Source organism: Heterocephalus glaber, unplaced genomic scaffold, assembly GCF_053883595.1.
Source record: "Heterocephalus glaber isolate CG9 unplaced genomic scaffold, H.glaber_assembly_v1.0 deba00001118, whole genome shotgun sequence".
NCBI classification, from domain to species: domain Eukaryota; kingdom Metazoa; phylum Chordata; class Mammalia; order Rodentia; family Bathyergidae; genus Heterocephalus; species Heterocephalus glaber.
The window spans coordinates 2,783,754-2,805,570 of record NW_028258196.1 but is presented as its reverse complement, the minus strand read 5'-3'; the positions used below and the strand labels follow the sequence as shown (position 1 = coordinate 2,805,570).

The 21,817-nt window shown below is 40.1% G+C and overlaps 1 protein-coding gene across 4 annotated transcripts in view; it reads right to left on the bottom strand.

Annotated features, from left to right (window-relative positions):
* Arid4a (AT-rich interaction domain 4A) overlaps positions 1-21,817 on the bottom strand; it is a 74,169-nt gene that overhangs the window by 16,492 nt on the left and 35,860 nt on the right. For all 4 annotated transcript variants that reach the window (XM_004871104.3, XM_004871105.3, XM_021249215.2 and 1 more), the window contains exons 12-19: positions 15,379-15,451; positions 14,371-14,465; positions 14,101-14,198; positions 12,770-13,001; positions 9,760-10,010; positions 7,091-7,288; positions 3,083-3,167; positions 1,637-1,778 (exon numbers count right to left, since the gene is read on the bottom strand). In XM_004871104.3, the coding sequence (XP_004871161.2) occupies positions 1,637-1,778; positions 3,083-3,167; positions 7,091-7,288; positions 9,760-10,010; positions 12,770-13,001; positions 14,101-14,198; positions 14,371-14,465; positions 15,379-15,451 (1,174 nt within the window). The remainder of the gene's footprint in view (positions 1-1,636; positions 1,779-3,082; positions 3,168-7,090; positions 7,289-9,759; positions 10,011-12,769; positions 13,002-14,100; positions 14,199-14,370; positions 14,466-15,378; positions 15,452-21,817) is intronic.

Below are 21,817 nucleotides of genomic sequence, written 5' to 3'. Positions count from 1 at the left end.
GTGTAGCATAATAAAAAAAGTCAAAGGACTAGTAGTGAAATATGAATATCTTAAATGGTCTGACCTAAGATCTAGTAGATACTGATTAATATGTATGATGGTCACTTTGTGTGCTAAGAAGGGAATATGATATTTCACTTAATTACGAAGAGACATTTAAAATGAGCAACATGAATTCTCAAAACTTTAAATATTCTTATTAACAGACATGAAAGTCCAGGCAAGCCACCTGCTTGCAAAAGAAATCATTCCCTTTACATTAGACAATTCTTTAATAAAGCAGGATTCCAAGACCACGTAAGAACTGTGAAACATAAACATCCTGCCCACATCACACTTATATACTAAAGTTCAAAAAGGCAAACGCTGAATGTATTTTTTTAAGTGAAAAAAGTGTATAAATTTTTATTTTTTGGTTGTCATAAAATTCATTTTTCTCATGTTAAAAAAAAACTTCTTTCATGAAGTAGTTTAATAAGGGTGCTATGTTTATTAGCATCACACTCTAAGCAACTGAGCTAACCAGCCTAGCACTGAGGCTTCTATGTTTAGTTGTGTAGGTTGTACCCTACATAAGGACATGCCACCTAAGAGAATAGGTTTTACTTTGTGAACATCTGTGCATCTGTGTATTATGGCAACATTCCAGCAGATGGCAGTGAAGAGAAGAGATGCCTGCTGGTAACTTGCACAGGGCACTAAGGGTAGCTGGACTGACTACTGGTGACCTGTGGTTCACAGCATTTCTCTTGAGAAAAGGGGCGTTGTACAAGACAACCATTTAAAATGTCTTAAATTACAAAGACAGAAAAGAATAAAAGCAGAATAAAATATTTGCACCTATACTCATCACAAAACATGCCTATATGGCTGTGCGTGGTGGTACACACCTACAATCCCGGCACTTGGGAGGCTGAGGCAGGACTGCCATGAGTTTGAGGCCGGCCTGGGCTGCATAGTGAGTTCAAGGCCAGGCTGAACTACATAGCAATACCCCATCTCACAAAATAAAAACAAAGACAAAAACAACAACAACAAAAAAAACAAAATAAAACATGCCTATACCACAAGCTTTGTTGACAGTTCTTAGGTGAAGGGCTCTAAACGTACAGGAGATACTGGTGCATGCTTCAAAAAAAAAACACAGCACACAGTAGAGACCATGAACTTTGCTCACTATTAAAATGGAATATTTCTAAGCTATTAAACAAAAGGTATTCCATGGCTAAAATATTCCTAAATTTTAAATTTAAAAAATAGCAAAATGAGCTTTGGCTTCAAGTTAAATTTTGTAGTTTAAATCATATGAGATGAAAACCTGGGTGATGAACTAAGAAGCTTCCACACAGTGCAGTTTCACAGTCAGGTGCCACACAGTAATGTTCTGGGTGGCGACAGCCATGCACATGCCTGACAGTGGCCTTCTGAGATCACACTGCCCAGGGGCGTTGGGGCTGCATATGGTGTGCGTGTACTTCATGATGCCTGCACAAGGACCACACACTTCTCAGAATGTATACTCACTGTTAAATGATGCATGACCATATAAATATTTTTGTTTTTTAAAGTATTCAGTGACCCTCGAAGTCAAGCACCTTCCATTCCAACTGACAGGGGAGCGATGGGTGGCCAGTACCTGATTTCCCTTCGCTGTGCACTGCTGTGGGCAGCCCAAAGGGCACGCCCGAGGGCAGGCTGGATCTCAGAGGGGGCCGCCCACGCTTCATCCTCTGCCTGTCTTCCTCCCTCTTCTCATCCTTTTCACTATCTTCTTTATTCTGGGCAACAACAAAGAAATGTGTGAGAAGGGCCAGGGCTTATGGAAAAAAAACATTCTACATCTCCCAGGAAAACTATAATTCACATAAACACACACACACACACACACACACACACACACACACACACACACACACACACACAGGGTCAGTCGTTGTATGTTGACTCCTAATTTGTACTTACAGAAAAATTAAAGACTTTTCTACCTATGGATGTGACTCTGATGTTGTACAATCTGAGACACTGCACTTATCTTGCCGTACCACTGCTGGGCCCTTCCCCTGCCCCTCCTGTCCACTGGAGACCGAGAAGCTGCCAAAGAACCAGGCAAATCTGCAGCACAGAGGCAGGAGCCTGAGGGGGTGGATAAGGCTTCAAGTGCCCAGCACTTGTGTTTACAACTTTACTATTTGCTCCCAATGTTTAAAATCAGATTTCACATTTTTAAAAACTTGGTGGTTCCCCAAGTCCTCAAATTCAGCAACCCATGGGCAGCACACCCGCAGCAGAAAAGTGGTATACAATATCCCTACTGAGAACTGAGCGCTCCCATTTGGCACTGCCCGCCTGACTTTACCCTTTTCCTATAAAGAAAGGCTCCATGGCATGAGTTTGAAACCCAGGCTCCAGGGGTTGCTGGTTATCAACTCTTCATCAAACGATGTGGTATTGTATTTAAAATTTTTAGTTTATTAGCTCCCAAGTTAAAAAGAAAATATCTTATCGAGATGAGATGGTTATTACAGTGAGAAGGTAAGATCTATAAAAAAACAACACCGAAGCATACTTCTAAGTAAAAGAAACCAATTTGAAAAGCTATGTTTTATGACTCTGGCTATACGACACATGAAGATGAAACTACGGAAAGGGGAGAGAGTAAAGTATCAGCAGCCGCCGACATTCGAGGCGAGGTGTGGAGGAGACTTGGCCAGGCACAGGGCATTCCTGGAGACAGAACTGCTCGCACGACAGCAGAATGCTGGACACGTCCTTGCACACCTGTCCACCTTACAGAAGGGCCACACCTAGAGCTGGGTTGCACCTTCAGTACACACTGCCCCGATTTAAATCCTGGGTCAATGCAGGGTCATTTTTTTTTTTTTTTTTAAACAAATGCAGCGCTCCGGTGGAGGATGACAATGCACTTAAGGGGCAGAGGCTTTATCCAGGACATCACTGTACCTGCTCCTCAGTTTCCCTGTGGCCCTTTAACTGCTCTAAAAAGGGACAACATCTTTTAAGAAAAGATACAATTGGAATAATTCCTATGTGCAGCAAAAAGAATATGAACCTACAAAGATACCTTAGCTTTCTTCTTTTGTTTTTTCTTTGGTCCACCTTTGTCCAAAGGCCAGATGATCCTGTCAGCCTTCACCCACTCATCATACCTTAAAAACAAAAGTGTAACATTTCACAGTGACACCCTGTTTGAAATATATTCACCGGACTAAAACAACAGTGAGATAAAAAGTCTGTTTCCAGTACTGGCAGGGATGGGAAAGGCGCAGGGCTGGAGCTCAGGAGACCTGTGCCATAGCTGTACTGGGCACCTGTGAGTCTGCCCTCAATAGGGAAAGGGAAGACCATTCATTCCCTAAGAGTCAACAGCTTTAGAGGGCGGTGTGGGTAACTGACTCCAAAAAGATTCACAACTATTCGCACTTCTTTGTTTTCCACCATTCCCATAGATTTGACATTTTTAGCAGATTCTGTACTGCTTTTTATTCTATTAGAGAATAATAAAGAGAAATTAGATAAATCCAAATCGGCAATATGACTGGTTCCAGATTATTTTATCAAATCTTTTGTAAGTTCTCTTTTCCTCCCAAGAATTCTCTCTAGCTTCTAGTATTTCTAATAAAAATTTTGTTCTGAACTGTGTCATCTTTAAGGCCCTGAGCTTTCTAAGAGATACATGATTATCTTTATGTAAGTTAGTTCTGTTTAACTCAAGCTGAAGACTCATTTCCTCTGCATCTTTTTCCAAAAGACTGATGTCACTCTTGAATTTCACTTTACCAGTCCAAGTTACTAGACTGAAACAAGTAATTAAACTTCCTAGAAATACTAGAAATAAAATCACTTTTTCTTTCTTTCTTTTTTTTTTTTTCATTTGTTTTTGAGACTGGGTCTCACTATATATCTCAGGCTGGCTTCAACTTTTCAACAATCCTCCTGCCTCAGCCTCTGAGGTGACAGAATTATAGGCATGCACTACCACATGCACCTCTAAAACACATTTCTTACAGACTGCATGTAGTTGTACAGGAATTTACAGCATTCAATCAAAATCTAAGATCTGAATATTTAAGTAATAAAACTACAGGCAGTCTTCACATGGAAGTGTACCATGCTGATAAACTCACGTGTCTGGGAACTATAACTTACTTTACAAACCAGATACCATGGAAACATGCAAAGTAAGGACATGATTTCAATTTGCACAAATTTCAGCTGTGATGGTATCATGATATCTATATATCATTTGAAAACACTAGATTAATGCAATATTTAAAGTTCTTTTCCCCTTTTTAAATATGTAAAGCTTTTGAAACAGAACTGGCTATAAACATTAGACTGGACTTAGGTATCTGTAATTCACTTGGGAAGAGTCATCATTTGGCATTTATGAGGACCTACAACATGCCAGGAACTGCAGGAGAAGTGTGGAGAGAATTCAGAACAAGGCCTGGGTATCGTGCAATTCAGTCTCATATGAAAAACAAACACGTAAGAAAATCAAGTACAGTCTGGTAAATGCAGTAAGAGCTATACACTGATCCAGGGGTAACAAAGAGTTAACTGTTCACTTCTCAAATCTCCCAGACCCAGGACTGATCAGGGATAACTTGGTCCAGACCACACTGGCCCAGTCCAAGTGGCACATCATGAGGTACTGCTAGTAGCAACGGCAGTCCTGGGACTTCCCAACTAGAGCCCAGGACTTCCCTCACACTTGCGGTGCTCGAGTTTAGAAATCCAACTACACACTTAGGAAAATAGGCACTGTATCTCAATGGGCAGACCAGCTTTCAGGGATATGGAAGGACACGAGAAATCATGTGAGAAACCAGCAGGTGACTCAGGAGGAAGACAACAAGAACCTGAACAGATAATAAAATGACCACTGATTAGGGTCACGGAAAGATTAAAAAGATGAGCAAGGACAGGAAGGAAAAATACTAGGAAGCAGAACTGAGACACACAAAGATGGTAAAGAGTGGATAAAATCTGAGATGAGAAAGCAGCTATATAGTGCTTCAACTGCAAACACAGTGAGCCAGAGCTGGTAAGCAGTCCTTTCTCTCTGAATTCAACAACACGCGGTAAAGAGAAATTTTAAAAATACATAATCTATTTATTAAGTCCATTTCCTTTAAACCGATGCCAAATTTAGGCCGGGGATTTAGCTCAGTGGTTCCGGTGCCTGCCTTGCAAGTGCAAGGTCCCGAGTTCAATCCCCGGTACCAAAAAAAAAAAAAAAAGAAAGAAAATGATGCCAAATTTAAAAACAAAAACAAAAACAAAACAAAACAAAAAAAACAAAAACCAAGAGTTATCAGTCACTGAGCACTTACTAAGGGCCAGGTACTGTTCTAAGCTCTTTACAGGTTAATACAAGTATTACTGTTATTTTCCAACTTTTCTACAAACAGGCACTTTATCTTCCCCAGTTCAAGTGATGAAGGAATTGAGATATCAGGGAACATATATCTTGTCTGTAGAGAAACTCTGGAGCAATATGGGTAGATCCAGGGAAAACTGAAATTTCCAACACACACGAGTCTCTAGAGAGGAAAGAATAGCCCTTGACTTTCAGGAATTGGCCTGGCACCAGGCTGGGTCTTACGGTTTATATCTAGATGTTCCCCAAAGCCGCATGTGCTGATGGCAGGGTAGGGGTGGGGGGTGCCGATCATGGGGGCCTGATCCTGGATTAGTCCCCTCATGAGTTTATAGCTAACTGCGATTTGGATGTGAAGCCTGGTTGGAGGAGGTGGTCACTGGGGGGTGTGGCCTGAAAGGGTCTGTCTCCCTCCTCTTCCCTCGATCCCTCTGCTTCCTCTCTCCCTTGCCAGGTTCTTTTGCCCTGCCCTGGAGCCAGCTGACTAGGGACCGCAACCTCTACAAACTATGGAGCCAAAATAAACCTCTCCTGCTTTTACTTGTGGGTATTGATTATTTTGTCCCAGCAATGAGAAACTAAGACACTGCTGGGCATTGGTGTTGCTTGAGCTCTTCAGTTTCACAGAACATCAATAACAGAAGACAAGTCTACTCTGTCCTTGTGCCTATGATGGATTAAAAAAAAAAAAAGCAGGCGTAGTGGTGCACACGTGTAACCCCAGCACTTGGGAGGGGAGGACTGCAGGAATTCAAGGCCAGCCTGGGCTACATGGTGAGTTAAAGGCCAGGCTGAACTACAAAACCTTGTCCCCAAAAACAAACACACAAACAGGAAAAAAACAAAAATGAATGGAAATATGGTTTAGGGATGGAGCGCAGCAGTAGTGTGTTCCTGGGTTCACATCCCAGCACTGCCCAAAAAACAAAAGGGACTATCCCTAATCATGTCTGAACATAGGGGGAAAAACCAGGAAGAATGTCCGAGCCACCAAAATGACTAAACATTCTTTTTTCCTCTCATGAGTCACTGTTACTACTTCGCTAGTTGTAGCGTTAACCTTGATGTAGGCTTTTCTCCTCCTTGCAGTAAGACTTATTAAGAAAACTTATCATAAAATGAGCCCAGCTTCCTGACCACACCCCGTATCAGAGCGAAGTCTCATTTCCATCAACCTTCCCCAAAGTTCCCTAACCGACGATCACAGTGAAGTCCTTTCCAACATTCTTCTTTATTAATTAACCAAGTTAGAATTATTAAAATGCATGGCACAGCTTTATTTCAGATAAATGACACAAAGTCTGCCTAGCTGGGTGCTGCAGGCCTGACATCTGGACCACATGCTGCAACAGCTTCACAGGACCCTGGGCTGTCTGTCCCCTGCTCCTCTGCACCTTCTACTTCATACTGGGTGCCCTGGATCCCAAGTTCCCTGATCTTCCTCACCGTGGACAAGTAAGAAATCAGCTTCTTCAGCGGCAGGACCTGACAGTCTTTCCCTGGAAGCTGACACAGTGTGGAAAGCAATGCAGATGTCAAAGGCTTGGAACACTTAGAATCAAGGGGCACTCCGTTGATACCCACACACACATATACACCTCAGCTGCTTCAGCTCTTCACAACATTAAACTGATCTTTCCTAAACACTCAACAATTGCAGTGCTAAGGAAATACTTTCTTGCTTACCTGACATTCCATCCATAATAATGTACTAAGTATAAAACTTCTCCATCATCGATTTCAGTGCTTTTAATGCTGGCTTCGTAGATTTTCTGAGTTTTCCCTCGTCCATATTTCACTTTCACTTTGGTTCCTGTTAGACAGGGTTCCGTGTCTTCCTCATCTTCTTCCCCTTCAGAGTCACACTTGCTCTCTGTTTCTTCCCTGCATTAAGTTATAACACTGATAATGCTACTGATAACTTACTAGAGAAAAACATGACAAACGCTAAGAAGAACCCAAAGTGCAGAATATTCACAACCTAAGCATTACCTTAATAACATGTCAGTGGAGGAGGAGAAGAAGGAGGAGAAGGAGAAGATTTTTATGGACTACTTAGGAATTTATTATGCACTGTACCAAAAGTAAATCCATATTCTTAAAGGCCAATCAGTAACCACAGTTAATGATGACATGGAGCCAAACAAGTCACTTTTGATACAGTAAAATGGAACAATATGCTCTGAAAGTCTTTGGATTTGTACTGAAGAGCCACCTGATATGTGAAAATGATGTAAAGGTATTTCAGAACTTCCTACAATAAAATTATCTTAATCTAGTTTATTATTACTTTCTGCCCATTTTAGAATAGCCCTTAGTAAGCCTGGTTTCTTTAGTTCCAAATAATGGACAAGGGCTACCTTAGTAATCATGTCTTTGGCTAGTTCATATTTAAACAATAAATGTTTAAGTATGAGAACACTTCTTGACACTGAATAGCACCAGGAGAACAAGGCTGTACATATTTTGGGTTGATTTCTATTTTTCCACTCTCCTCCCATCAGATCTTCTTTGATTTGATAATCAGATATCAAGGAGATTCAGGTATTCCAACAATATTTTTAACATTTTTACCATAAAACATTCTCCAGGTGGGCTGGAGTTGTGACTCAGTGGTAGTGTACTTGCTTAAGTAGACCCAAGGCCCTGGGTTCAATCCCCAGTGTGGGGTGGTGAGAAAAATTCTCTATTAGTCCCGGGAGTATTCAGATGTGAACTGCATCAAAAAGTATTACAAGAGGCTGGCTGGTTATTTTTTCGCTTGGTACTGATGACTTAACCCAGGGCCTTCACATTAAGCTACATTCCCTTCCCTTTCTTCAAAATTTTAAATTTTGAGTCAGAGTCTTGGTGAGTTGTCTAGGCTATGCTCAAACTTGCGATTCTCCTGCTTCAGCCTCAAGGCTTAAGAAGAGGTATTGTGCTCTACAATAAATACAGGGCATTATTGTGGTGCCCCTTAGAGGATACAGCTCCAAGAAGCTTTGGCAGGCCATTTACAATGGGAATGTATTCTCTCCCAGCATACCTTCCAATAACTGCCTGGAGAGGTACTTTCAAAACACTATGAGAAAAACTAAAACAGAAATCTCAGTTGTTTCCCATTTCTGTGATTCCTACTAAAGATAAGAATACAGACTGTGTTTATTATTTTTCATACTCAAGTCTATGAATTTTTCTCCGAAGTATATCTTTGTTCCCTTTGCAGATCAATCATAAAGTCCTTTAAAGGCCACATATTATTCATATGGACAGATATATTTTGTTTAATGCTCAACTCCAATTATTGCCTCCCTATTTCTCCTAACCCTAATTACACTTCACTACAGAACGTTCATCTTTTTACTAACGTCTACCGCGTGGGACTGTAGTAGCTCCTGTACCTGCTGGCGCTGAATCTAATCACCTCTCCTACTCACTAATTACTCCTGTTTTTCTAAATACACCTCTCTCGATAGTTAGGTTTCAGACGATGTCAATCACTAGTTCAGCAGGTCACCTCTCCTAAAGGTAGCTTCACAATCCCACTTCCAGACAATTTAGCCTCACATGACACAATGCAAAAGTGACTGTGGTGGAGAGCTTGTATTTTCAAGTAAGCGTGTTATACTGTCATTCTTCATTTAATATTTCACTTTTAGTATTATCTAAAAATTAGGAAATCCATTGACAACACTTACAGGATGGCCACCTACAAGCATGGTCAGACATTACCTTGACCTTGCTGGGCTGCCTAACCTTTCACATTGACGTCAATTCAGTCCACACATGTCTAGTATGTGGAAAAACCATTTTCACTCAACAGCAAACATGATGGACATTAAAAAGCTAAAATTTACTGGTGAGATGTGGGGCAAGAATGTATCTTTCAAACTTGAATCAGGGGTGCATGCCACTTATTCTAACACAGTAACTTGAAAAAGAAAACTGTCTGAGACAAAGCTAACACACAGAAACATCTGCTAGTACTGTGCACCCGTGTCTGTTAGCTTTCCCACATTGTACCTTTTTTAAAATGGAATTTTTGCTGTCGCTGTTTCCTCTTGTCCACTTCCTCCATCTTTCTCCAGCTCCCTTCCCTGCTGTCAACTGCAGGACCTTTCTTTTGACTGGGTGGTGCAGCCTTCTTTGAGGCCACTGTTTAGGGCACAAGTGCTATTAAAATGGTGCGACCGGGGTATTCTCCAATTCCGGAAGGCAACACACATCATCTTCACAATGTGTCTCACCTTCATTAGACAAAGGAACGGAAGTCCCAATAAGAAAACATTCCTCAACCCTGAATCTCTAGCAGGAGCGAAGCACGGTCGTACCCGAGACAGGTGCTTCTGGAGAACAAACGTAAGATAATGTACCTCTCTTGGTTCTTCTCTTCCTCTCCCTCTGAGTCTCGGTCGGAGCCCTCTTGCTTTTTGACTTTCTTCTCTTTTGGCTTTGGTGTATTTTTTCTCCCCAATATTAGCCCGTTTTCTTCTTTCTCTGCAGTTTCATAGTCATCGTCTACATCCTTATTTTCTGAATCATTATCTCTTAATTTGTCTTCTGTTTTCTCTTCTTCAATTTCCTTTTTAATTGAATTTGCATCTCGAGCAATTCTCCTTCGTCCCTAGTGAAAAAGACAAAAACTTGAAAACAGTCATTACTACCAAGGGAGAAAAAAATGTAAAAACACATGTTTCCTTTAAACGTTTACAACAATGTCCAGTCTGGTCACTGGCTTGAGATAAGACCCTGAAAACCAATCAATTCATATGTATTTTCTTCTTTTTTGAAAGAATGTTATCGCTATCACTAATTATGTCCAGATTTACCATGATCCCTTGCCACAGAGTGCATAAAAAATAAAAATTTTCTCCTGGGGCTAAGGATATAGCAACTCCATCCATCCATCCATCCATCTGTCAGTCTTTTTTGTTGATTGTATTTGATTCTATTTTTGATATTTCTTGATTATAATAAAAATTTCAAGTAAATTCCCTAAATGCTAATGACAAAAGTTTAACAACAGTAATAATATCCACTCCCTAAGTCCTGGCCTCCCCAAAATCTCTGTGATGTTTAATTCTACAGTTTATTACACAAACTTCACAGTGCCACTGTATTTGTGTGTGACTATATTTTAGCAAAACAGTAAGCAGATCTGAGTGAGGATGCGCAGGGTGCACAGGGGAGCAGGAACGAGTCACACCTGCTCAGCCCCTGCAGGCCCCACTGCCCACAGAGCTGGGAACCTTTAAGTACTTTCTCCATCCCTGTTCAACTATATCCCCGCACAGTGGCACAGGGGAATAGAGCAACTGTAAGAGCTGGCTACACAGGGAACAAGAGAGTATGTCACAATTAATATCTCAGTAAGCAAGCTTTTCTCCAGTTCCTAGGTGCTATTCATAATGCAAAGGCAAAAACCAAATTTACTTCTACTGCAAAGCATAAGAACCTAAGTTCCACTGCTGTATCCTTACACCTAGGCCACACCCAGTACCTGTGTTAGGTAAACGAATGAAAACAATTGTGACCTTTCCAAATTTAGGTCTGTGTACTTTTGTCCCAGAAACCCCATTTTCAGAAGTCTGGCTTCTACATTCAGACAAATGAAGAGGATGTTTTTACGTGTGCATGTACTGCAGCACTGTTTCTAGTAGTAAAAAACTAGAGAAAATCTTGGCGAAGATAAATGTTTCATTCATACTAGATGTCTTAGATGTCTGTAGATGTCTTACATAGGACAAGAAAGGTCTTCAGCAAAGACAAGGATGTCCACAATACATAACAGTATTATTCATCTTTAAAAGGGAAGGAAATTCTGCTACGTGGATGAACCTTGAAGACGCTATGCTGAGTGAAATAATAAACATTGTGCAATTCCCCTTATGTCTCCAGAGTTCAAATTCATGGATATGGGAAGCAAAATGGTGGTTGTTATGGGTTGGTGGAAGGAGGAATAAAGAGTTGTTGCTGAAAAGGCAGAGGATTTCAGTTTTGTAAGGTGAGACCACCCTACAGCTGGATGCTGAGGAGAGGTGGCACAGATGCACAACACTTCACGCCAGCAGACTGGCTCTTAAAAGCAGCTAAGATGCTAACTCGTATGTTATGTATATTTTATCACAATTTTATTTTATTTTATTTTTATTTTTTTTGGTACTGGGGATCGAACTTGGGACCTTGTGCTTGCAAGGCAAGCACCAGAACCACTGAGCCAAAACCCCAGCCCCATTTATCACAATTTTAAAAATAAAGTTAAAGTTGAAAGAAAAAAACCAAAAAAACAAAAGACACCTATGTGGACACTTCATGAAATTCACTAGAAGATTCTATTTGCAAGATGACAGTCAGAATGGTCAGTGTCAAAACAGTTTCTGGACAACTATAAAAGAAGGCAATTTCACCTCTTCCACTAAATTTCACTTCACTGAAAAGTAAGACATTTTACAGGAAAAGAAATTCTGTGATAAATCTGACCATGAAGCCTTCACTGAACACTGTGAAAAATGGTGGATGACTTTTTTTTTCATAGATCTTATGTATTAACTGGAGGGGAAGAAGAATTGAGATAAAGCTAGTGTGCAGCTGACCAGAGCTATCCACTGTGCTGTGAAGTCAGAGGGAAGAAGGCACCACATGAGTGGGGACACCCACTCATTCAACAACTTCTGAAAAGTATGTATCATGTGCTAGGCATTACTCTAGGTGCCTGGGATCTGCCAGTGAACAACACAGCCCATGAGCTGGGCACCATGGTGCGGGCTTGTAACTCTAGCTCTTGGGGGGGCTGAGGCAGAATGACAGCAAGTTTGAGTCCAGCTGGGGGTCTCAAAAGGGGGGAGAGATTTAGTTCAGTGTGAAGGTCCTGGGTTCCATCTCTAGTACTGAACACACACACACACACACACAGACACTCCCTTGCCTCTGTAAAATATGATATAGCACAGAACGAGGGAAAGAGAGACAAAAAAACCCAAAACAACAAAACCCCTAACAGAATGCATAAGTATAGAGAAGACAAACATGGGAAGGCGTGAGAACACCCAGGAGAGGAAGGAGGTACAATCTCAGATAAGGCAGCCAGTGAGAGATTTAATGAGGCGACATCTGAACAGAAGACCGGAAGGAAGGGAACATGTGAGACTGACTAAAGACGACAATGACGTGGACAGACACGGGAAAACAAGACAAAGGTTTTTTTTGAGTACAGGGAACAATGTGAGATATATTTAGAAACAGCTAAGCTATGGTTTGGCTGAAGCACTAAATTCTGTAAAATAAACTAGGTGCACTGTAGCACTTTTGTGTCTGTCTGAAAATGTCCACAATAAAAGTTTAAAAACAGTGCTTAAGCCAGATAAAACTACTCTTAATACTCACCCGTGGAGACTTTAATTCGAGCTCTTCTCTTTCACTCTCACTGTTTGAATCAGTAGTCTCCTCCAGTTCACTCTTTACTTCTATCAAAGGCATTTCTTGATCTACTTTTAGAGCCTCTTCCATGGATTCGTCTAAGTCTTTTTTTTCTACTTTTACTTTTGGTTCATGGTGGTGAATGGTTCTAAATTGAATATTTGCAGAACGGCAGTACTCTTCAAAACCATAGAGATACCTAAGCAAACAATATTTTGTTTTAATAAGTCTTGGTCTTTCCACTGAACTTGAATATTATGTTACTGAACACACATGCTCTCAAAAAGATAAGAATCTGGGTCATTTTTTCAAAAGCACTTTTTCCACATTACGAAGTTCTGGGTGTCTTGATAGAATTGTAAACAGAAATACCAATCAAATGAAAATGCTGAGAAAGCTAAGCCCTTAATAACAGAACATAGCAATCAGTTTTTTGTTCTGTTTCGTTTTATTTTGGTTTTGGGTTTTTGAGGCAGGGTCTCCCTTTGTAGTTCAGGCTGGCCCTGAACTCACTATGTAGCCCAGACTGGCCTCAAACTCACAGGGACCCTCCTGCCTCAGCCTCCCGAGTGCTGGGATTACAAGTGTGTGACACCATGCTTGGCAGCTATCACAGCTTTGACTTGAAAATTATTTGCCCCCAAATAGACTCCTTGATGTTATATATTTTAACTTCAGGGAGTAAATAATGCCTGCATCTTGACTTTGGAAAGAAAATCATTCTAACATGAGAAATGGAGTAGACTAGATGCTTTGAAGTAACTTTCAGTGATAAGCATCTACTAGCCTAAGCCTTTTCATACACTTTCTCTAATATTTACGTGTCTTAATTGAGGCCTTCTTCTTATGTAAGTTAATCCTGACTGTTGACTGGACTCAAGAGACTCCTGGAGAGGTGAGCGGATTGTGAAGGCATTAACCTCATCAGTCGGCTACTTTATAACTAATGTGCTACCTGGAGGTGAAGCCTAGCTGGAGAAAGTGGGCCAGGGCGGCATGACTTTGTGAACTACAACTGGTCCCTGGCCCCTTCCTCTCTGGTTCCTGTGTACCATGAGGTAAGCAGTTTTCCTCTGCCATGCCCCTCCACCCTGATGTTGCCTCCTTGGAGCCAGACTACCATGGACTGGAACCTTGGAAACCATGGGCCAAGATAAACCTCTGTTCCATTCTGCTGTGTGTATCAGCTGTTTGTCCCAGCAATGGGAAAAGTGACTAGTGTATTTGTTTAATTTTTATATATCAAAAGGAAAATAATTTCTGCAAATATGTATTCTTTAATAAATTATATTACTTACTTTCTATAAGCAGTTTTTACATTGTAGGAAGCAGCTGAATTCAAAATTGGAATGCCGAGGTCCATATAAATTTGCTTCCATACAGCACCACTATCAATCTGGAAAATTAAGTTTCTGTTTAACATTTTGCAAAGGGAAAACGTCTACGCTAATAGCCTATGTTCTTTAACAAAATGCATTATTAATGAAAGTGCATACAAAAATGCAACATTAGATGAGTAGGTGCACTATTCATCACATACATTTTTCAAAGAGCAATGTTATACTTACATTGTCACATCCACCCTGATGGTAAACCAGTCTAAAAAGTTTGAAGAGATTGAGATCTTTATATCCCAAAACAGGTGGTTTGTTGATTGGAGTGCCTTTTTAATACCAGAGGGTAAAAATAAAATATTTATTCATATGGAAAACACAAATTTCAAAAGAAAGCTATCAACTTCTAGTTCACCAAATTTCATTAATTGGAGGCACATATTTGAAGAACAATTCATAATGACATAAGGTTAAATAAACATTTTCTATATTCATTTTACAGCTTTGTGTGTGTGGGTATCTGGGTGTTGTATTCCTATCACTAATAAAATCACCTCTCTGCCAGGGAAGTGGGTAAAACTAACTGAAGCCTTGGGACTACAAGATACGGCCAAGAATGCTGCGGGTTCACTTAGGCACAGACATGCATCACGGAAAGTTTTAGAATACATAATTCTAAGTTTTAGAGTGGGGTTCATTCTCATTGTTTTAACATAAATGCTAGAGCTGTTGGCAGTAATCTGAAGGATGATTTTGACAGCCACAGAATGTCTACAGCCAGTTTATCTGAAGATTTTCTAGGACTAATGAATGTCAAGGAGTCTGATGATTTATAATGGTTCTATTTCTTCTACCTCTAAGAAATTCTATCCTATTCAGAATGAGATTGATCTCCCATTATGTTTAATTTGTTGACATCAAGGACTGGGCTAGTTTACTTGCCATATTTAGTAATAAGTGTATATCACATTAACACTGTAACTGGCTATTTTCTACTTCTGAATATAGTTTTTGGTTTTATAAGTCCCAGGGAGACTAAGTTTAATTACACCAAAACTACTTTCACACACATTTGTACACAAAATAGAAACTAAGCTTATTTGTATTCCAAATACTTAACAATTATCAGATGGAACGCATCCTTTGGCTTTAAATGAAATATGACACACTCATAATATTAACAATAAGGCACACATCTAGACTATAAAAGAAATGACTATTTTAAAATAAGCTCGAAAATACCTCTGTCTTCCATAAACTTATAAAGCTGTTGGAGGAAGTTGTCCCTCTCTTCAGGATCAAGTTCTTCCTCAGGCTGCAAAGAGAAAAATAAATGAATGTGCAGTGTAGTACACAGGAAGACACAGTGCTGCCTTCATGTCTGCAAACCTAACGTAAGGGGATAAAACTTTACTGAAGCTGGGAGATCTGAATTTTCTCACAATCATACAATGCCAGATTTTTAAAGGTCATTCCTCCTTTTTCAGGTTCTGGGGATCAACGCCCCAATCCAGGGCCTTGCACACGCTAGGCCAGCGCGTTCCGATGAGTTACACCTCTGGGGTTTAAGTCACACTGCCATCCAGCTGGTCTGATGTAGCTATGAAGACACAATGTCCACCATTATCCCATTCTCACACCACCTTTAGGGCCATGACGACAAAGGTCAGGAATGAGGGACAGCGTTGGGCCTTCATTTCATTTGTTCTTTTTTTCTTTTAACCCTAAAAATACAATGTGGCGCAAAGAAATGTGGCGGTAGACAAGCAGAATATTGACAAATGCAGCACACAGAAGTAATTTTGCTGAATGAATGTAAATCAGAGTTAACAAAGTCACAATGGTGAAGAGTTACTGTTTGGATGGTACAACGTTTTATAAAAATTTTAAATGCAATGAAAGAAGCCCTGTACCCCATCAGCCAATCTTGTCCCATGACCCCGCTTTTCTCATTTGCCGTTCTTGGGAGCCCAGGCTATACTGATTTTGCAACTCCTGACAAAACACAATGAGAACTATTTCCCAGGGAAGGAAACCAGGTATGTAGTTATTAATTGGGGTGTGTGTGTGGCTAAGGAAAACATTCTTCTAAGAAACAACTTTTAACCAAGACACTCATGTAAAGGCACAAGATCCCAATCATGAATGTAACTGTATTTTATACCGAAAATGTACCAATAAACTTAATGGGGGAAAAAAAAAAAAAACAACTTTTAGGCCAGGTGTAGTGGTACATTCCTGTAATCTCAGTACTCACGAGGCTGAGGCAGGAAGATTTCTATGAGTTTGAATCCAGCCTGGGCTACACAGTGAGTTCAAGGCCAGCCTGAACTACATAGCAAGACCTTGTCTCCAACACCAACAACCACAACAACAACAAAAAAAAAAAAAGAAAAAGAAACTATGACTATGAAAAAGAAACTAAAACTATGACTGTAAGCATTACCTTTTATTAATTATATAAACCTAACAATCTCTTCCGATACTGTCAAGCTCTTGGCTCTAGCCAAACAAAATGTATTATAGATTTCAATAAAATATTCTCTTTTCTGGTAGAGCACTTACAAACTAATATTTGGCAAAACTGTTTAAAATTCAGTAGCAATATGGAGAAACAAAACACTTATGTTTCTTCCATATAAATGATCATAGCTTAATAAGAGAACATTGCTTTCTTGTGTTGTAAGAATTCACATTTTTGTCTTTTCAAAGCCACACTGAAAGGAAAGGCAATTTTCAGGCAATAAATATTGATTGTTCAGTGTCCAGAGGGCAACAGGCACTTTAAAATTATGTTATCCTTTAAGAATTTTAAGAGCTAATAACACAGCCAAGAACAATAAACACGTAGTCAATTAAAATATATAATAAAATGCCATGAGTCAATCAAGGAAAGGGGTAAAATCTTTCAGTTATTCTTTTTGTTTTTCTCTCTTAGGACATCCATTCAGAATGATTTATAACTGAAATACGTCCAGCGTTATTAATTATAAAGGAACTTAAATCAAAGTTCTCATAAGCCTCAAAAATCAGCAATTTATAAAGTTAGTAATCACTATCCAGTTAAAAGAGATTATCACTTAATTCTCAAATCAAGAGACGGCAGTGTTTTCAACAGGTGAATTTTAAAATCTTGCTTTTACAAGGTTTTTAAACACCAATGAGTTCAGTCAGGAAAAACAAAGACAAAAACGAAAGAAAGAAAGAGAAAGAAAGAAAGAAAAAGAATAAAAGAAAGAAAGAGAAAGAAAGCCAGCCAGCCAATAGTCCAGCGCCCAAGCATCATTTCCTATAGGACTGCGGGTGCAGAAAACAAAATGACTACGCCGGGCCAGCAACATCCTTTGCCTGTGCCGTGTACTCACAATTTCTTCTCCTCACCCTAAGACCTCATTCAATTACTTGTGATCTTACAGAATTCAGTAAGACTGCTGTATCCAAGATATGCAAAAGGAATTCTTTGAACAGGCAGTGATTTAAACTCAAAAGATGTTTCTAAAAACAAACACAATCAACCTATCAATCACAAAATGAGCAAACATTAAGACCGTACCATACATTTAATAAATTCTTAATGAGTAACAAGACAATTTTAGCTGAGAGTGGTGGCCCATGTCTATTCAATCCCAGCTACTCAGGAGGCTGAGGCAGGAAGATCACAATTTTTTTTTTCTGGTACCAGGGATCAAACTTGGGACCTTGAGCTTGTGAGGCAGGGGGCAGCACTCCTGAGCTAAATCCCTGGCCCAAGCAAGATCACAAATTTGATTATAGCTTGGGCAACTCAATGAGACCCTCTCTCAAAACAAACAAACAAACAAACAAAAAAATGAAAAAAAAATGAGATACAGCTCAGTGTGAAAGCCCTAGGGTCAATATTTTTCTTGTGTAGATAAAAACCAGTGGTTTAAAGGCATTTTATCATAAAGTAGTGCATGATTAGAGTACTGTAGGCTCCATGAGGAACGATGCCCATGAAATTGTAACTGTAGGTGCAGTTATTAGGTATAAACACACAAAAAATGAATAAAAAATTCTACTTACAAATACCTGTTTGAGAGGAAACTTCTTTTCCACCAAGAATAAATCAAAAGATGAAGCTATAAGCAAAGTTTTAAGATATCTCATGGTTTTGCAAAAATAAAAATCGCTTAATTTCTTATAAGTATTCTTTGCCGTTATTTTTGAAAAGAGTGGTGTTGCTAGTCCCCTTGGAACTGGGCTTGCTGGAACTCGACGAGAACGCATCTTTCTGCCTGTGGGGCCTCTACCTGTGCCTGCAGCTCTCTGTGCTCACAGCGTCTGTGCACCTGCAGCAGCTCCCTCCCAGTCAAGACCAGAGGTGTCAAAGCCAGGGCTGCTGCCTCTCTCGGGTTTTGGAGCAGGCAAAGTGGAACTGCGAAGGATTCCCCTCCTTCAGTTAGTCAAGCACGTGAAGAGTGAGAACTAAGGGCTGAGTCAGGAGGATGCCCACAAGCCTGGGCTGAGTAGTGCGTTCAGGGCCAGCCTGGACTGCACAGCAAGACCCTGTCTCAAAACAAAACAAAAAGGAACTAAAGGAGATGTGAGGTCCTGTGCGTTCAAGAAAAATTAGATGCCTTTTGTGTTTCTTCAAAGTTCTCAGCCAAGAATGAGTTTCGTGGATTGGAAGGGGAGAAGGAAGCTATTATAATAGTGTACCATGAAGAGGAAGAAATGGCTGAGTTAGTCCTGCATCAGGTAATGGAAGGATCACCCTTGCCCTGAAGGAGGAAAAGGGAGGAGAGAAAGAGAAGTCAAGGATGAATTTTTTTTTTAGTTTACGTCTTATTCCTGCTTATAGTACTCAAAATTCCAAAGCACAGTGGTGCTCGGTAAACTCTGTGATGTTTGGGAGGCGCCTGTTTCACTCCCAACTTCATCACTGTAACTGACATTCAGTTTAAGATGCTCTCGTGGAATGAAATGACATCCGTGCACATAAATGGGGATTTTCTTCACTGTCTCACGTCTGCTGTGTCTGAGAACATTAACAATAATATAAACTCAAAAGAAACAGAAGGAAAAAGACACAGTGAGAAGAGCCCTTAAGACATAGGTAAGTGTGGCACAATCAATCAATCGCTGGCATCTGCCTTGGTCCTTTCCCAAATACATTCATTGGAAACTGTGTATTTATTTATTTATTCAGAAATGGCATAAATTCCAGTGAAGAATGGACTTTCTACCCTTTTGTTGCGATGGGAGATGAATAACCATAATTCTTTAAATAATGCATACTTTCTTTTTGCTGAGCTATTAAACTTTCTTAGACTACTTTCCAGACTATGAACTTAAAAGGTGTTTAAACTGCCAAAATATCTATCAGTGAAAGGTAAGTTTGCTTTGATTTCTATGGAAGTGAGGGTCAACCCAGGGCCTCGCCAGACTACAAAGCCACTGAGTGACATCCCCAGCCCTTGCGGTTTTAATGAGGGGCTGAGGCGGAGCTTTAGCACACAGCCTGGAGAGGCACAAAAACTGACACTCCAATAGTGCGGAGAGGAATGAAACTCAATCTTTCTGGGTTCTTTATACTGTGTGTTGTACATGGTGGCACACAAATTGTCGACATGTACTGCAGCTTTAAGGAACACAGCAAGCCAGGTGTGGTGGCACTCACATGTGATCCCAGCACTCGGGAGACTGAAGCAGGAGGATTGCTGTGAGTTCGAGACCAGCCTAAACTAGATAGTGAGTTCAAGGCCAGCCTGGAACACATAGCAGGACCCTGTCTCAAAATAAAAACTAAAAAAAAAAAAGAAAAAAGGACCTTGAGTGTCCTTTAGAGCTCTTGATAATTATACAATATCCACCTTTTCTTTCTTCTTTCCTTTCCTTTTTTGCAGGGCTTACTTCAGTACATTTTTCAATATCAAAACACTGCTTCCTCAGTCTTTTGTGTGTATATAATATTATTTTGGACACAGGCAGCTTTGCTCCCCTTTCATGATGCTGTCCATCACCCCTCTCTGGTCCTCCTTACTGATCGCCCTGCTTCTCCATCCCTGACCCCCATGAGAAGTCCTTCTATCCCTTCATCTTCTCTTGTCATCCCCAGTAACCAGTGGTGGGAGCACTGGGAAGCAGGAAGATCTCCACTGAGCAGGGGCAGGTGGGAAGCCGCAGCAGTAGCTGCTTAGATGCTTTATGTAACACGTAAAGTTCTCAATGTAGTAAATTACTTTTTAAAAAATGTGAAATAAATAGCAAAACATCTCACTAAGGTAAATGCATAGAACATACATAAGCCATACTCATTTGCTTAAATTCAAATAGAGCCCTCTTTGTTCCTGCATTGAAGACTTTTGGGTTTCTCTTATCTTAAATGTTAACACTTTCCTATTTTCTTTCTTTTTTTTCCTTTTTTTTTCCTTCGGTACCAGGGATGGAACTCGGGACATTGTACTTGCGAGGCAGGCAGCGGAACCACTCAGCTAAATCCCTGGTCAACATTTTTCTATTTTCTGAGTTTAAAAATTTCCTATTTTCTCTATTCTACCTAAGGCTGATAAAGGGAACAGGCAACACAAAGGTGATGCAATCGTGTAATATTCCTGACGGCCCAACATGCAGCTTCCCATGATGTCTAAGTGCTGGCAGGGTGGCTGTGAAAAATTCCACACTGCTAAGGAAGTAGAAGGGAGAATAAAAAGGTGAATGTGGGTCAAATCTTGAAGGACCAGACTTTTAAAGGCATGTGATAAAACACCTAGACTTCATTCTACAGGGGCTGAAGGCCATTAAAGGGTTTCCAGCAGGAACCATCTATGTTTTAGAAAGACATTTAGGGAGGACGGATTGCAGGCAGAAAAAAGACAGCACAAAAGACTGGAGAAAAGACATCTGAAATAAGAGGGGCAAAACAGAAAGGAGTATTATTAGGAAAGAACTCTTAGTGGAAGGGCCAGAAAATGATTCCAATCTGGCTTAATCTAAAAAATTTATACTCACACAATTATGTGAGGAAATGAAATTGCCTTTAGAGTGTATTGCCTGAGAAAACGTATTATAAAGGAAAAAGAGATATGTTAGCCCATGAATCCTTTCCTAGTGAACTTTCTAGAACTTTACCATAAATCTCCCAGTATCTTGTCTTCAAACAGAAATTTGCTAGGATAACAGCACAGCCCACATCCACTTACTGATTCAGGGATTATTTCATGATGGTTTAATATGTTTAACTTAATTCTGTCTGTAATGGTGACAAGAGGGGAACCCGAAACCCTGACACTCCCAGGTTTCACAGAAATGCACAATATAGAGGAAGAGAGAAAAGTTTCTGAATAACCTGTGAAACCATGGGTAACTTCTCTAAACCTGCTTTCTCATTTATACATACAAAAGCAGCAAAGTTTGGGAAGATTTATTGTAAGGTTCTAGATTTATTGTAAGGTGTTCCTTGGAAGAAACTGCAAGATCATGTAACTCCCCCTCACAATATTGCTCTCTCATGTACATACACAGTATGTGCTTAATATCTCTCACGCAGACTCAAAAACTGTTTCAAGGATAAAGCAGTTTTCATTGAAAAACCACCAACTCTCTAAGAATAAACTGAAAAAATTACTTGGTGTCATCACCGTTGCTTGTCTCTACCTTTATAGAAGCTGGGAATTAAACCCAGGGCCTCATACAGACTAGGAAATCACTACCACTGAGC